At 38.2% G+C, this 14820-nt stretch overlaps 1 protein-coding gene across 3 annotated transcripts in view; it reads right to left on the bottom strand.

Moving 5' to 3' along the window:
* MYO3A (myosin IIIA) overlaps nt 1–14820 on the bottom strand; it is a 116068-nt gene that overhangs the window by 56393 nt on the left and 44855 nt on the right. For all 3 annotated transcript variants that reach the window (XM_086861413.1, XM_086861406.1, XM_086861399.1), the window contains exons 6-9: nt 12191–12267; nt 10815–10960; nt 9032–9097; nt 8478–8633 (exon numbers count right to left, since the gene is read on the bottom strand). In XM_086861413.1, the coding sequence (XP_086717539.1) occupies nt 8478–8633; nt 9032–9097; nt 10815–10960; nt 12191–12267 (445 nt within the window). The remainder of the gene's footprint in view (nt 1–8477; nt 8634–9031; nt 9098–10814; nt 10961–12190; nt 12268–14820) is intronic.

Below are 14820 nucleotides of genomic sequence, written 5' to 3'. Positions count from 1 at the left end.
CTAAAAGTTATGTATAAGACAAAACCAGGGGTGTGTGATGGAATAGTATGGCAAAGATGATGCAGACAAAGCACCCAGGATGGAAACATTTCTAGCTTAGTAATGACAGTGCTCTAAAGTCTGACTGAGATGACCACACTATAGAGCAAAGTGCTACCAAGTGCTGGGGTAAGTGAAATACATCTGGACCAAATTTTCTTGGACTCACTAGGGAAAAAAGAAACAAAATTTCAAATATCTTTCTTATCAGGGTTGAACTTCAACTTTAAATTTGTCTTTGATTTCTTTTCTCCTTCAATCAAACCATAAACCAAACTTTCTGCAGCCTTATTTTAATTAGCAAGAAAATCTCGAGACTTGGATCATTCTTTATCCAAGAGTAAGGGCATTGCTAAACAGAGCAAACACAGCAGAGAATGCAAGGTTTAATTCATATTAGCTTTACTTGTTTTATGAGATGAGGGAAAATAAGGGCAAGGGAAACTGGATAAGTAACAGCAGAGTTCACAAACTGAATCAAGCTCAGATGTGTAATAAGGCACATCTGATCTCCTGACCTCACTCCCCTTGATGCCACTGGTGAGAAGGCACCTCTCAAACACAAGGAACCTTGGTAAACAGCCAGGAAACTGTTGTGTGAAGCACTTTTTACCTTGATCTCAGACAAGATCAGGGACATTCTTTAAGTAATTTTGATATTTGGATATATGGCATAGGTAAAAGCAGACAGGTGTTTTCTACACAGGCAAGAATTTTGATATACAGTGAACAGATGTCAGAAGATTGTAGTCACACCAAGATGGGAAGTTAGAGTGAGTGAACATCACACTGATGGCGAAAGCTGAACACTCACCCATTTACTGCATATTTAGTTAATAACCTGTTCCATGAGCATCACCTAGTTCATGAGTGCTGCTTCAGGTCATGCTGGCTGTGCATTGATGAGGGATGTGTGTGCAGAAACTCAAGCAGGCACCAACCTGGTGCAATAACTAACTGCCAGGACTGAAAAGGGACTGGAAGAAATGGGCAAATGATGCTCTCCCAAACTATAAGCGCAATCACAATCTGGATGATGGAAATCCAGACAGGAGAGCACTTCATCTATCACTTCTTTCAATTTCTCTTGTCTCTAACAATAATTCCCTAAGGATGAGAGAATGGCCTGTCCTCATCCTAAAGAAGGAATGTTTCTTCCTTCTTTACACAGGTGCCAGCTACCACTAGAGTTTTTTTATTGTCAACAATGCAAAGGCAGGAGCTTCACACCCATAGCTGACTAATTCTGCAACTTTAATATCAAGACACAAACATGGAAGACTTCCTTTCAAGTCCTACCACAGTTTCACGTTTCTGTGCCAAAACTGCAGCACAGTATCCAGTGAGGAGGCTAAGTGACCAGCAGGCACAATGAACCAAAGGATTGACAGGACCTACATTATCCTAAATTTAATCTATTCTTCCCTTTCCTTTGGAATCCAGTTTTACCATGAAAGCTGCCCTGACAGTACTGTCCTTACAATAACAGTATGAGACAATTTTTGGTAGCATGTACCCCCAGGTTGTATGAAAGAGGATGTGGTAATACTAATATTTAAATTAACTCCCCAGTCTTGCATAATCTGCTGCTGTTTGATTTGCATTTAGCAGCTAAAGGACATTACTGAATCCAAAGTCAGAGGTGCAGACAATATCCTACCCTCTCAATAGAAATCCATCCCATCTATAATTCACGCTCCTATTTATACCTCTTTTTAAAAGTTTCATTTAAAAAAATTTAAATTTGGACAGTTGAAACAATTTCTCCTTTGTACCTGTATGAAGGTCATTTTGTGTCCAGAGGGTGCATTTAATATCAGGGTGACTTTGAGAGAGAGCTATCAATATGTACACAAGGGAAAGATGTGGAAATTGCTGGACTACATCAAGTTCTACTATTCTATTTTTTCCATTGCTGAAGACAGACCCAAAACAATGCATCTGTTGAAAGCTTTGCTTTCTATTTCTGGTGGAATGTGCATTGAACACATTTTTTTTAATATGTTAGATCCTTAAATGTTACTGCATATCAGTGAGAGAATTGTTTTCCCAGGGTTAGTTTCAATTACCATTTCTCATTTAATGTAAGAAACTAAAAATTGCCTTGCAGGAAGGGAGGAGAATGCTCCAGTTGTGGACTCTTTTCCTATTTTATTTATTTTTTTGTTTTCTTTTAAGGAAACAGATCTCTGTGTATGCCAGGGAAGTTTAATTACATAAAATCGATCCTCCTGTAATCCTCTTCAGCTGACATTATGAGAACACTAGCGCTTGTTGGACCAGATTATATTCTTCATTCTCCAGAGTACATACGAGTAGTAGATTTGCAGAACACAATATTTTTCCACTTTGCTGTCAAAGGGCACAGACCCCTCAAGGGCAGTTATACTGCTTCACTCCAACCACTTAAAAAAAACACACATCAGTGCTGTTGACATCAATGCTGAAGTTTCATTAAGATCATGCACACAGACATTGTGAACTGAAATAACCATGTATCTCTGCTCTGCTCAAAAATAGGCATTGGATTTTACAAGCATGCCCGACAAGTAATTCAGGCAGCCAAAGGCCAGAAACATCAATGCAGTAAGGACAAGAAAATGAGCCAAGGCAGCATTGTTTCTGTGCATTCTCTTTCACGCCAATGCTCCCCTCCCTACACTTATCTTTCAAGATTCAGTTAAATCAAAATGAGGCAACCGCAGCTTTTCTTCTTCAAATTGTCAGAATGTATTTAAAAGATTTCTGATAGTTCCAAAAATACCATGAAAAGGAAAGTGTGACTCATGATGCCCTGCTGAACTCTCTGCCTAAACTGGTTGGAGAATCATCTACAGACCAAGAAGTGACAGGAAAAGGGCTGTCCTTAGTATGAGTGCAAAGAAGAAACTAAAAATAATGCAGTTTTTGTAAGGTGAAGGTGGGAGCAGCTGTACACGTCCCAGCAGTTACAAACAGCAGTAAAATGACAAAGAAACAACACAGAGAAACCTCTACTGGATCTGTCATTGCTGATGATTCCATTTATCTGGAGGCTGCAAAAAGCAATATTAATTCACACTTAAAATCAGATTTTTTTCTTCACAGATTGATCTTGTGAAATCTGCTTAAATAAAACAACAGTCTGCTATCTATGAGAAATCTGTACCTGACTTTAGAAAGTGTAAGACTTCAGTGATGTGCCTGCAGCTTCATCTGCACAATGCTTTGCAGACAAACCTGTGTTCCCCTCTGTATTTAAGTGATTGACAGCACTGAGACTACAGGCTGCAGGGCTTTTGATTCAGAAGTGGCCGTGGCCAGCTCTGCACAATCTGTTTGACAAAGCTTGTGCTGCTTTTCCATGACCTGTAAGCAAAGCAGATTATTATTCCTTCACAACAGCCATATCCCTGACAAATTTCAGGGGGAAGTATGTGCTCTTAACTGAGCAAATTGGAGATCCCTAAAAGGACTCTTTGGGATTAATTCCTCATGAGTCAGGCCCACACACTGTGCTCACAGCCATATCAAGACGATAAAGGAGAAGCTCCATGGGTAAGAAATGCCTGCTGAAGTGTCCCACCTTCAGGAGAAAGGAGTTGCTGAGCAGGTGGACTGGCACAGCAGTAAAGTACTACTTCAGAAGTTCATATTCTTCATTCAGGCATTGCTGTTGTCCATTGACTTATACAGAAGAACATTATTCAGATACAGAGACATATATTAGCTATGAGACTGGAGATCTGCTTATTCTAAGGCCTTTGTTCCCAGAACCTCCTACTGCTTTTACAGCCTGAGAGAAGTTTGCAGCACGGCCATCCTACATAGGTGAGTCCTCAATGCAGAGACACACACTTCTTGGGATAACAAAGCCCACACTGAGTTCCAGGAAAGAAAGAACTGGCCTGAAGGGATCAAATATTGAACTGGAATTCTAAAACCTCCCATTTAAGCCAGTACTCCCATCCAGATGTCATCTGGAGACCTTGGCCAATACAGTACTGGACTGACTGTGTATTATCTTGTATACTGCTTGCTCCTCACAGTCTTGGTCAAGTCAGTGTAGTGATCCCCCACCCTCTCCTACAGCCTGCCCTGCAGAGTTGAAGGATTGCTGTCAGCTGCTTTCCACTGGCAGGATGAGTCAGAGAGACTGGGACAGAGTGAACACCCAGAAAATGGGCGACACAAGTCTGTGCAATCAGGGGAAGTCACAAAAAGAAACTTTATGGTACTGCCTCTTGTTAATAGGGGTCAATAAATTGACAACCAATTTGTGCTTGTTGTACATGAACTTCTATGAAATTATCTCTCTGGCCTTTCCAAACAGTTAAATAGAGCAACTGTTTAGTATTCTGTTACTCATTTCAGTGCCCACCCTATATGGCAAATACAGGAAATAATTCAGCTCACCCGGAACTTTGCATCATTTTGCAGTAGAATAGGTCTTTTTCCCATAATTACTTAGAGAGTATATAAAGATGACTCTTAATCTGAGGACCAGAGTAATTTTCTGAAATGTAGGTGCACTGAATATCCCTCATATGTACAGCTCATTCTGGAATGACTCACAATTCCCAGGAAATACACAATGTACTAATCATTGTGTATTTCTACAGAGATTATTGTAAAAGCAGTCAAGAAGACAGTCAAACAATTCAAGATAAAAGTCTTACAAGCCTGACTGTCAGGTGTAGATGCGACAGTTCTGAAGGTTGTTTCAAAGACAGCTATTTCTGTTGCAGAGTAAAATTCTTTACAATGCAGGCATTTTTTCCCACTTTCGGCCTAGCAAGAAGTGTATTTTTAGAACTGTTTTGGGGTATATGCTGCAGTGTTCATTTTTAATAACTACTTTCATCACTAATTACAAATTTCAACAGCTATACTGAAAACCTTTGTCAAGCTCAGGGTCCCTGTCCTGAAAGTGACTCTCCTCACAAAAATCCCACCAAAATTAATTACACTTAGTATGCAACTTTGCCTGCTTCACCTCTTCTCTAATGTGAATTTATCCCATACAGCATATTTGATATATATCTCATATACAATTCCCAGCAGCAGATTTTAAAGATGTTACAGTCAGGATGCTATGGGAAAATATTAATGCATCAAGGGACATTTTTTCCTGCTATTCCCATTGTCATTTCAGCCTGAGTTCTGAGCTAGGAAAGGTTAAGTTGCAAATAGATATTTTTAGCATAAAATATGATGATTTTAGAGAAAAATGTACTGCATTTACTCAAAGTAAAAAAGTGGAATTTTTAATGAAGCTCATTGCTAGTATTCATGCTTTTTTGAGTCTTGAGTAGCACAAGATATTCTAGTGCTGGAACACTATACAAAGGCTACTGGAAAAACCACTATTATCTTCTGTCACCTCGATTAAATCTGGAGCCAGGCTGTGCCACATCACCATTTAAAGTTTTATCAGTGTTAATTGAGATGTTTCTGGTTAGTCAGGTGGTTGATGGGCTCTCTTTCTCTTGTTGTTTCTCTTGTTTCCAGCCCTTGAGAGGATGCAGTACAATGCAGAAGCTAAACCTTGGTTCCTCTTCACTGGAATAACAACTCTGGGAAGGTTCTGAGGGCACTCATGACTCGGTGACTCCCCAGTGTTATTAAATACCTCAGGAACAATGGTGCCAATGGGAGAGACTTCAGGGTGGCTCCACTCTGTGCCTAGAGATTACACATCCTTTCTGAGCACAAAGATCAGATGTGAGGGCAAGGCCCTCTGCAAAAAACCCTGAGAATGTGACATAATGTGATGAGATTTTCTTTTTGAACTGTACCAACTGCATGTTCAGCAAACAGCAAGGTAAGATCACAACAGACTACTTCTACAGAAAGCAGTCAGAACTAAATCACACCTCAGCCCAATAGGCTAAGAAGGTGACTTAATTTCGAATGAAAACAGAAATAGTGCATACAATAAAACCTAGTGGCTAAACCTCAGCTATTAATTTTTTCTTTTCTTCTGCAATACAAAACTGCAATTAATGAAGTTAAATTTAATGAGGAGAGTCAACACATACAGAGAAAATAACCAGATTTCTAACTTTCACCTTTAACTCAACATTACCAAACTTACTGACTTTATATACCAATGCCCACTTATGCAACACAATACAGGTAGCACCATTTTTTCCCTCAGTGGAAGGAAAATATCTTTATCCCTTAAACTACCTGCCTCCCACTGTCAAGAAAGAAGAAGGAGAGTTATGCCTTTAAATTAGTGACTGAGAGAGTGTGAGCTCAAAATCAGGTAGAAGTTTCGCAAGGAAAGTTGCCAGCAACTGGTGAAGGTTCAGAAATTTCACAGCAGGGTCCTAAAACATCAGTGTAAAAACAGTGCCAGAATAGCATGAGCAAGAAAAGAGCAGCTCTTCCAGGGACTTGTCACTATACAGCTTCTGTCTTGACGCTAAATCAGATTTACACGGTACTTCTGTACAGACACCGCTTTAACGCCATTTGCTTTGTGCAGATTAAAGGTCAGAAGATACATATGATTAGTAATAAAAGACTTTTTAAAAAGCATGACTACTGCATTTAAAGATCTTTGTATAATCTCTTATCATTCACAGCAGAAAAAAACCACAAATGCTGTTCTGTAGTCAGTCTTACAGCATATTTCACAAAATTACACAATCGCAGAATCATTAAGGTTGGAAATACTACTTATTAGTATTTTAAACTGCTAAACTGAAATATGGGCTATGTTCAGTTTAACCATGCCATTTAAATTACACTCTGAATTAAATAAGTACATTTTTTGTGCAGATTCAGATTATTATTATTACTTTGAAAGAGAAAATTCTATTTTCTTTTGAGAAGTTTGACATACAAGTTACACGTGATCAACTATAAAGACCATAGGTAACTTCATCACACAGTAATATATTTCCTTAAATTCTAGTTCTCATAAAGAGCCATCACCTTATAAAACACAGTCTAAATAGGACAGAGAAAATACCAGTAAATCATCCTGTTCTTGTGCCACTTGACTGCTCTATGCACATGCAAATTGGGCCACTTTCTTTATGTTTGTATTGTGCAGAAAACAAAAAAACTTCACCTAGTTTGCTTTATGCAGCATTTACATGAAAAAAATAAAGAATTTGGGAAAAAAAGGCTATGAAAACAAAAGTGAGTTCTCTAAAATGAGTAAAAAAAGTCACAATACTCAACTGACTGTAAGCTTGATTTTTTTTCAGAATTATTTAGGCTTCAAAAAGACTAATATCACAAATGTTAACAAGATTTCAATTCATCTAACCTAGTGGTTTGGACTTATTTTACTGCATATCATTTCCCTGTGTTTTATAAATAAATGCTATTAAAAGTTTGGATTATGTTGCTGGTTTAGTGCTCAGCACTGACATCCGATAACCTTATTTGAATTCAAGAATCTTTCTGGATTAAGCAAATGTCAAGTCTGCAATATATAGAGCATATAAATCCAGGCTGAAGCTTAAATTGAAGCCAAATGCATAGTTTAATACCGAGATGTCAGAAAAGAGAAAACACTACTTCTCCCATATCCAGTTAAAGTTGAAAAAACTTCAATATCATAATTATTTAGAAATAATTTTTTACTGTTATCTTCACAGCATATAGTAAATAGAAAATTCTCCAGAACTATAACTGAAGACTGCTCTATAAAGACCATTACTATAAATGTGTGAAAGGAAATGTGGCAGATTTGAACAAGCACACATAGATGATAATGCCAAAATGTCTTTTAAATTTCATGTTCTATTAAAAGAAACAAAAGAAAAAGCATCATGCTCTTCCTTGAAACAGGTGCAGTCATACCAGTAGTACTTCAATACTCACCTACAACATTTCACATCTGATACATGAGTGTACTGTATGGAGCTTTTTTGATTGTAGAACTGAGCCAAGACATTTTCAAGTATTTTAAACAAAAGCCATCAGGTGTTAAGTGATTTGTTCAGAACTGGTATCACTTAGATACTAGTGGAAGAAAGAATCTATTCAAGAAGACATAAGATTTGAAGTTTGCAAAACACTGTCTGCTAAGACTATCACTTATTTCAGAGTCAAAACCAGTCAATTCCAGCAGGAATCTGACTACCTGTTTTTAGCACACTTACTCAAACTAAACATTAGCTGACCATGAAAATGTAAGAAAATGCCAAACATTAATTTCACCTACCCAGCTTTCTAAAAGCTGGGGTCTAAGACTGTATCTTGAGTCACAGAAGAAAGGGGAGTCATTTCTAAAGACTGTTTCATCCTGCATGTGAATCATGATGCCTCTCTGCTTTCATTGGCACTACAGGGGACCCCAAATATTAAGCATTCTATTTTTTTTTTTTTGCCGGATAAAGGTATAAGAGTTGAATCCTTCTCTGAGTGCCAGTCATCCTGAAACAGTGGAAGTATCAAAATTGACCCAACTGGTCTACTTTTGTAGCTACTTTTACCTTGCCTTTTCAGTGACTCCCATTTGTTGATGAACATCAATAAATTCCATGAGTTGCCTTTGTAGCACGTTTTCTTTTCCTTCAATTTGCTTAATAAAATCATGCTGCAAAAGAGTAGATACTGTCGGACGCTTCTCATAATCTTTAGTCAAGCACCTGTGCTGGCAGAAAAAACATATGATCATTGAGGGTTCACAGTTAAGTTTTGAAATGCTTGTCAGGAGTTCATTCATTCCACCATAATAAATACATCCATCTTAATCAAAACAGCTCTGCACTGAAAATTGATATGACTTCACAGAACTGAAGATGAGTCCAAGAAGTTAAATTATTATATTTTAAAACAAAATATTCTTTAAATTAAGAAACATCAAGGGTGTTGAAAAGCTGTTTCATGTTTTAAAGACAAAGTCTCACTTGGAAGTCAAACTGGATTTACAAGCTAGCCTTTTAAGGAAGAGTACTAGTTACAACAGATTACCACAAAAGTTATTTTACACATGACATTTACACATGTTCCATATTTAACCAGAGTGGTCTCAGTTGTTACTCACTTGTTAATGAAGTCATTGAATTCAGGTGACCACAGCTCAGGCTGCTGTAGCGTTGGAGGAGGATTCCTGCAAAGGTCAGTGTTATGATAAGTTAATAAGCTCCTCACTTGACAAAAACAATGTGTGAAGGCAGGCTGAGTAATGAGCTTTAGAAGGCCACAGAAAAAAGATATTGATTTCCACTGGTAAAAGGAGCATGGGTAGATGATGCAATGCCTCATCAGTTCTCCTGCTTTACATAACTAATAAGGAAAAATAGCATTGAGATGAACTACCAAGTGTAGCTAAGAATCACTGTGATTTTTTCAATCAAATCAATAAAAGGAAATTAAACTAAGGACCCATTAATCACTATTCACTTGTAATGGCATGTTCCTTTTTTCAAGCCCGAAACAATATACTTTCTTAGGAGAATTTTTTTAAAAAAATTCTATTTTAAGTTTTCTCAGGAGGACTGAATTAATCAACTTGCTGAACAAAGTGTCTGAAGAAACTGGTTCTTTGTTAATTATTCCTCATTCATCAGAAGATAATCTGATAGAAGTGAAGGTCTAAATAAAGATCTATTGTAAATAGAGATACTGCTTTCTTTTCTATTGTTAGAGCTGTTTACTGTAAGTGTTAATGTAGTTTAAATGGTCTTGACAGTCTTCTTCCATTCAGAGATGCCATTTTCACTGAGTATGGTCATGAAGACAAAAGGAATGACCAAACAGTATACATGGTGACTTGCTTTTCAATCAACCATAACTGCTTTTCTTTATGTGCTGCTTAACATTTACTTTATCACTCTCAGGTTTTACTTAACGGGATGAAAGGGTATTGGAATTACACCAATTAATGTAATGAAAGTGTATTGAACTTATATTTGCTTCAGGGCAGAAAGGTCCCCAGTACTTGTAAGAGAATAAGCCAGAAGTTTTTTTGAAGCTCTAGCTGCAGTGACTGACCACAATAGTTTGTAACTGCTTTTCCTACAGCAAGCAAGGGTAGGAAGAGCATTCATACTCTGCTTCAGTGCCAAGTCAGCCAAGATTTCTTAAACCTAAAGGTAATTTAAACTAATTTGGGCATCTTGGCTGAAAAGGACTCTAAGCACTTACATATACTGTATGAGCTCAGCTGTTGTGGTACTGCTCCTGCTCCCAGGGTAAAATCCACAAACTATTACTTTATGATCATTACCTACAGACTTGGAGATTGATGTTCTTTGAAATGCCAGAAGTGGAACTTTGGGTACTCATATTTTTCAGCTTCAAAGCAAAAAACACAAAGGAAGTCACTATTTGCACTGCCCAAGGACAGCAACACTTGAACTTCCAGAAGCAGTACAAACTAACAAAAAGCTGAAGCCTAAATGTATGTGAGTGGGGGAACAACCTTTGCTTCAAAGGATAGAAGATAACTCCTGAAAACAAATATGGGACCTGTTCACCACAGTGGCATATTCAGACTCTGTATTCCTATCATATGTCATTCTTTGTAACAGAATACACGAGACTCAAGTAAGTCCTGCTCTAATGTGGCAGCAGCTCACTCAGGAGAAGGCCCTGAAGCTTTTTCTCAAATGTAGCTACAGTCAGCTCTGAACTTCTCAATGTGCACACATGGTTAAAGCAGAGCCCGCAGAAAATACAGCTGGGCTAAGTATTTTTAACCTACCTCCTAGTATAAATAATACAAATAAATTCCACAAACTTACATGGTCTAAGTTTGAAGAAAGCAATAGTTAAGGAAAAAGTTCAGTCTAACCCATAAACAAACAAACACATCAAGATATTACCTTGGTATTTTGAAGAGAGCTCTCATGGGGTGCAAATCAGCAAGGGGTGGATCTCCATCTCCCAACTCTATTGCAGTAATACCCAGTGACCATGCATCACATCTAGCATCATAGGAGCTATCTAGCTGCTGCTCACAGGCAATCACCTGTTGGAGTAAAAGACTGGGAAGGTTAAATGTCCACATTTAAGAGCACACCCACAGTTGGAGGAATCTCTTACAGAATATTCAGTGAAATAAACAGCATCCACCCAATTGCCAAAAAACCTCCAATGTTTAAAGTAGAGAAATCAGGTGCTCATGAACACCACATTCTCTGGCCAAACGTTCTCTGATTTGAAGGATAAAAATCCATGGCTTTGTCAGCTGAAGGTGATAAACTGCATCCCACAACAGAGGAAGTAGAAGGAAACTCAGCAACTCTACAACTCTTTATGTGGATTATTCCTTCTAATTAATTATTGTAACTATACTGCTCTCTCTATGAACTGAAACAACCAGGAAAGCAGAAGCTGAATTCACTATCTCTTACTGGGTCCTTATTCAACCAATGCAGCCAATTTCCAGATCAAGTGGATCTGAAAAAATGTTCATTAGATCACAGCCAAGTATTTACCTTCATATACATTTCAGCTCATCCATAATGCTGGATGAATCTAGAATTTTTCATTCCACTAGCTGCAATCTAAACCAACTGGTATGCCATTAGTTATATGGCTAGACCTATGTGTATGAACTGAGTGTGTTGATAAAAATAAAGATGTATAAACAGAGTAGTTGCATGTGCTATAAACAGATGTACTTGCATGTGTTTGTCTGCAAACAAATACTCTAAGTAGATAAGCTTATTTATAAGGAATTATTTTTCCTGTCTCAGCTTAAAATGTATCTTTATATGCTTCAATTTCAGTCTGGGAAAACTCCACAGAGTCATAGTGCTTCTTCTTCATTCATAATAACCCTTTCCATTCCTTGCTGCAGCAAGTATGGATATATAGTATTAAAAACATTCCAGGTGTAGAAGTCAAAAAATAGAAGCTATATGTGTCACAGTACCAACCTGGGCTCCTTCTATCTATGGGGAGATATCTATAGTTTCAGAGCTCAAAAGGCTGGAAAGTATCAATAGTAGTACTCTATACTCTTCAACACTTGAGTAAGCACTTCAGTGTCTTGTTCCCTGTCTCTAATCTTGTAATTTCAAAAATAAACCTCATTTTAACTTAATTCTTGCAAACACGTAAGACAGAAAGGTATAAACACTTTTTTAAAGGACACTGCTGTTTCATTTGGTGGAAGGACCAGGAAGAAAGACAAAGAGCAGAAATGCAGAATACAGCAGCTCGAGTACAAGTGACAAAATATTTGAAACCTGACCTCTGGAGCCATCCAGAACGGGGTGCCCACGGAAGTGTTCCGACGGAGACGAGTGCTGGTCAGCTGAGCAGACACACCTGGAAGAGCGAGGGGAGGCTGTCATCAGAGCAGTGGCTGTTTCCATCCAAGACAGCCCTGCTGAAGGGTGACATCCTCATCTTGTCACACTACAACTTCCTGCACAGGTGAAACTCAAATACATCTTCCCAGTTCTCTGGAAAGAGAGGCCCAGTCCTGAAAGGTTCTCCGCATCCTTGTTTCCAGAGGCTTCAGCAGGACCGGGACCTTGTCCCAAATGAGCATTTGATCAGTAATCTGGCTCCATATATTTTGACTGGTTAATTAAAGGTTTTCTATATCCTGTTTCAAGAAAGCAGTAAAACACCCCAGGGAGGGTGGAAAAGTACTGTACCTTCCACGGCTTCTAATGCTCAGTACTGACACTAACCCTTGTTTTCATTATATATATATATATATATATACACACACATATATATGTATGCATGCACATATATATGTATTTCATGTTAACACTATAAAAGATACCTATTCTCATCTCTTACTGCTCTGCCATAAAAAAGAAACAACAAAACAGTGAAACCTCAAAAAATCTTACAAAAGCAGGAGTCTCTCCATGCTCAAAGCACATTCTCAAAGCAACAATCCTGCAAATCAGCTTTGCAATATGAGCTCCAGTTTACAGAATTAACTATTTCAGGCCAAGAGTTGGAAAGTGAACACTGAAATTAAAAGATTCCTTGCAGTTTTGAGTTAAAGACACTGAAATATTAGAAATTCAATGGGCTACAGCAAAATTCTGAAGAACCTGCAACCAATTTCCTTCCTTAAAAAACAAGGGTGTCCCAGTAGGAAATAGCTCTAGTGTGTGCACTGGGGACAGTACAACACATGGAAAAAACCAGCCCCTCAGCCAGAATGCCCTAAACTATTATGGAGTTATGAGTCACAAGTAATGGTGAAGTCCACACATGGAAAAAAACAGCCCTTCAGCTACAAAGTCCTAAACTATTATGGATTTGAGTAATAGCCAACACTGAGGTCCACCAGAGGCATATTCTGAAGAACTGATGCCATGGATGGCCAGGAAGGTCCTGTGCTCTACATATACATGCTCCATCCTCAGTCTGACTGACACTGGAGCTAATTTTGCCTTCATACATGCGTCTGCTTTTTCTTTAAAATGTAAAAAGACTCCATTTCACTCTTTAAGTTCCATTTCATTGTTCTGAAACACATGAAGCTCCAGTGAGCACCACTGTCCAGTTTCAACTCTGTATTTTATGGTTTGAAATTTGACCTTCTCTTCCTGAAAAGCCTGCAGACAGTTCATAACAAAAGCAATTCACATTAACTATCCAATGGGAATATTAACTAAACCTCTGTCTGGGTAGGGTTTGATTGTTTTGGGGTTTTTTTTCAGTGTAGGTAAGAAACCATGGAGAGTTTGATCTGGTTTTTCACTCTAAGCTACGTGTTCAGCTCTGATTCACTACATATCTGCATTTGGCTCTCACAGAAATATATGCAACATCTGAAAATAAAGGCTGCAAGGAATACCCCACCTGTTCCTTTCAGATAAATGCAACCACTGTGGCTGCCTTCCTCTGGTCAAAACCAGAGATTGAGAAAGCTCAGTCTTTTTCTCTCTTTATGTCTGCAGAAAGTCCAATACACGGTGTTATGCATCATGGAAAGCAGGACAATGTGACTCTTAGCACAAAGTCCATCAATCCTACTTCGACTCAGCTAAGCAGGGGCTTTGTTTTTGCCATCTCAAGGAGTTGTCTGAGGTCCAGCTTCCGGCTCACAGAGTCTGTGGCTGTTCTGAGCTCCCAGAAAAACATGTCATTTAGTAAGCACACATCACCTCAGCTCTGAAAGCAGTGCAGGGATGCCAACAGACATTATTATGTGAGATCCTTGATTTTGGAGGGAGCTGAGGCTACTCTCCCTTCCTCTGTCTTGTGGGAGTCCCCTTTGCAAAGCTCTTTTTTTGAAGTCTTAGACAAGAAAGTGAGATTCAGATCTGCAGGAAAAGAAGGGCACTGACTATATTTTTATGATTCCAGTATCAGAATTTATAAATAATTGTAACTTTCTGTAGAGATAAGGATCAAAATATAAAAGGTACATTAATGTGTTCAATCTTCTCTGTCTATGCACTATTGAGTTTTCTCCCTCTTCAAACTTTAATTATTAAATGAACTGAAGATTTTTTCCCTCCTCACCCTTCTTTAATTTTAGTAAAAAACTGATTTAATTTGAATTGTTCACCACTTTTTTTAGGCTCTTGGGGGTTTTGTGTACTTTTTGTTTGGTTGTTTTTCTTAATCCTTTTGCTCTCAGCATTAGAGTGGCATTTTAGATTATGCAGTGTAGGTCTTATGACAAATGATATTTCCTTGGGCTTTTTCTGTGTATAGAGGAAAGATGATGTAATTCCACACTTAGTAACATTTCTTCCAGCATTTCAGTAACCAGTCAAGCATATATTTGGCCACTTCTTTAAACTTACATATTTTCAAACAAAACCATCTTGCTCCTCCCCTCCCTATTTACTACTGCTTCATTGCAAAATGAGCCAAATATTACCCTAAGAAAATCTAGTA

This window comes from Cyanistes caeruleus, chromosome 1, assembly GCF_971803275.1.
Source record: "Cyanistes caeruleus chromosome 1, bCyaCae1.hap1.1, whole genome shotgun sequence".
In the NCBI taxonomy this organism is placed as follows: domain Eukaryota; kingdom Metazoa; phylum Chordata; class Aves; order Passeriformes; family Paridae; genus Cyanistes; species Cyanistes caeruleus.
Note: the sequence above shows the minus strand (reverse complement) of the source record. Positions and strands in the feature narration are given on the sequence as shown.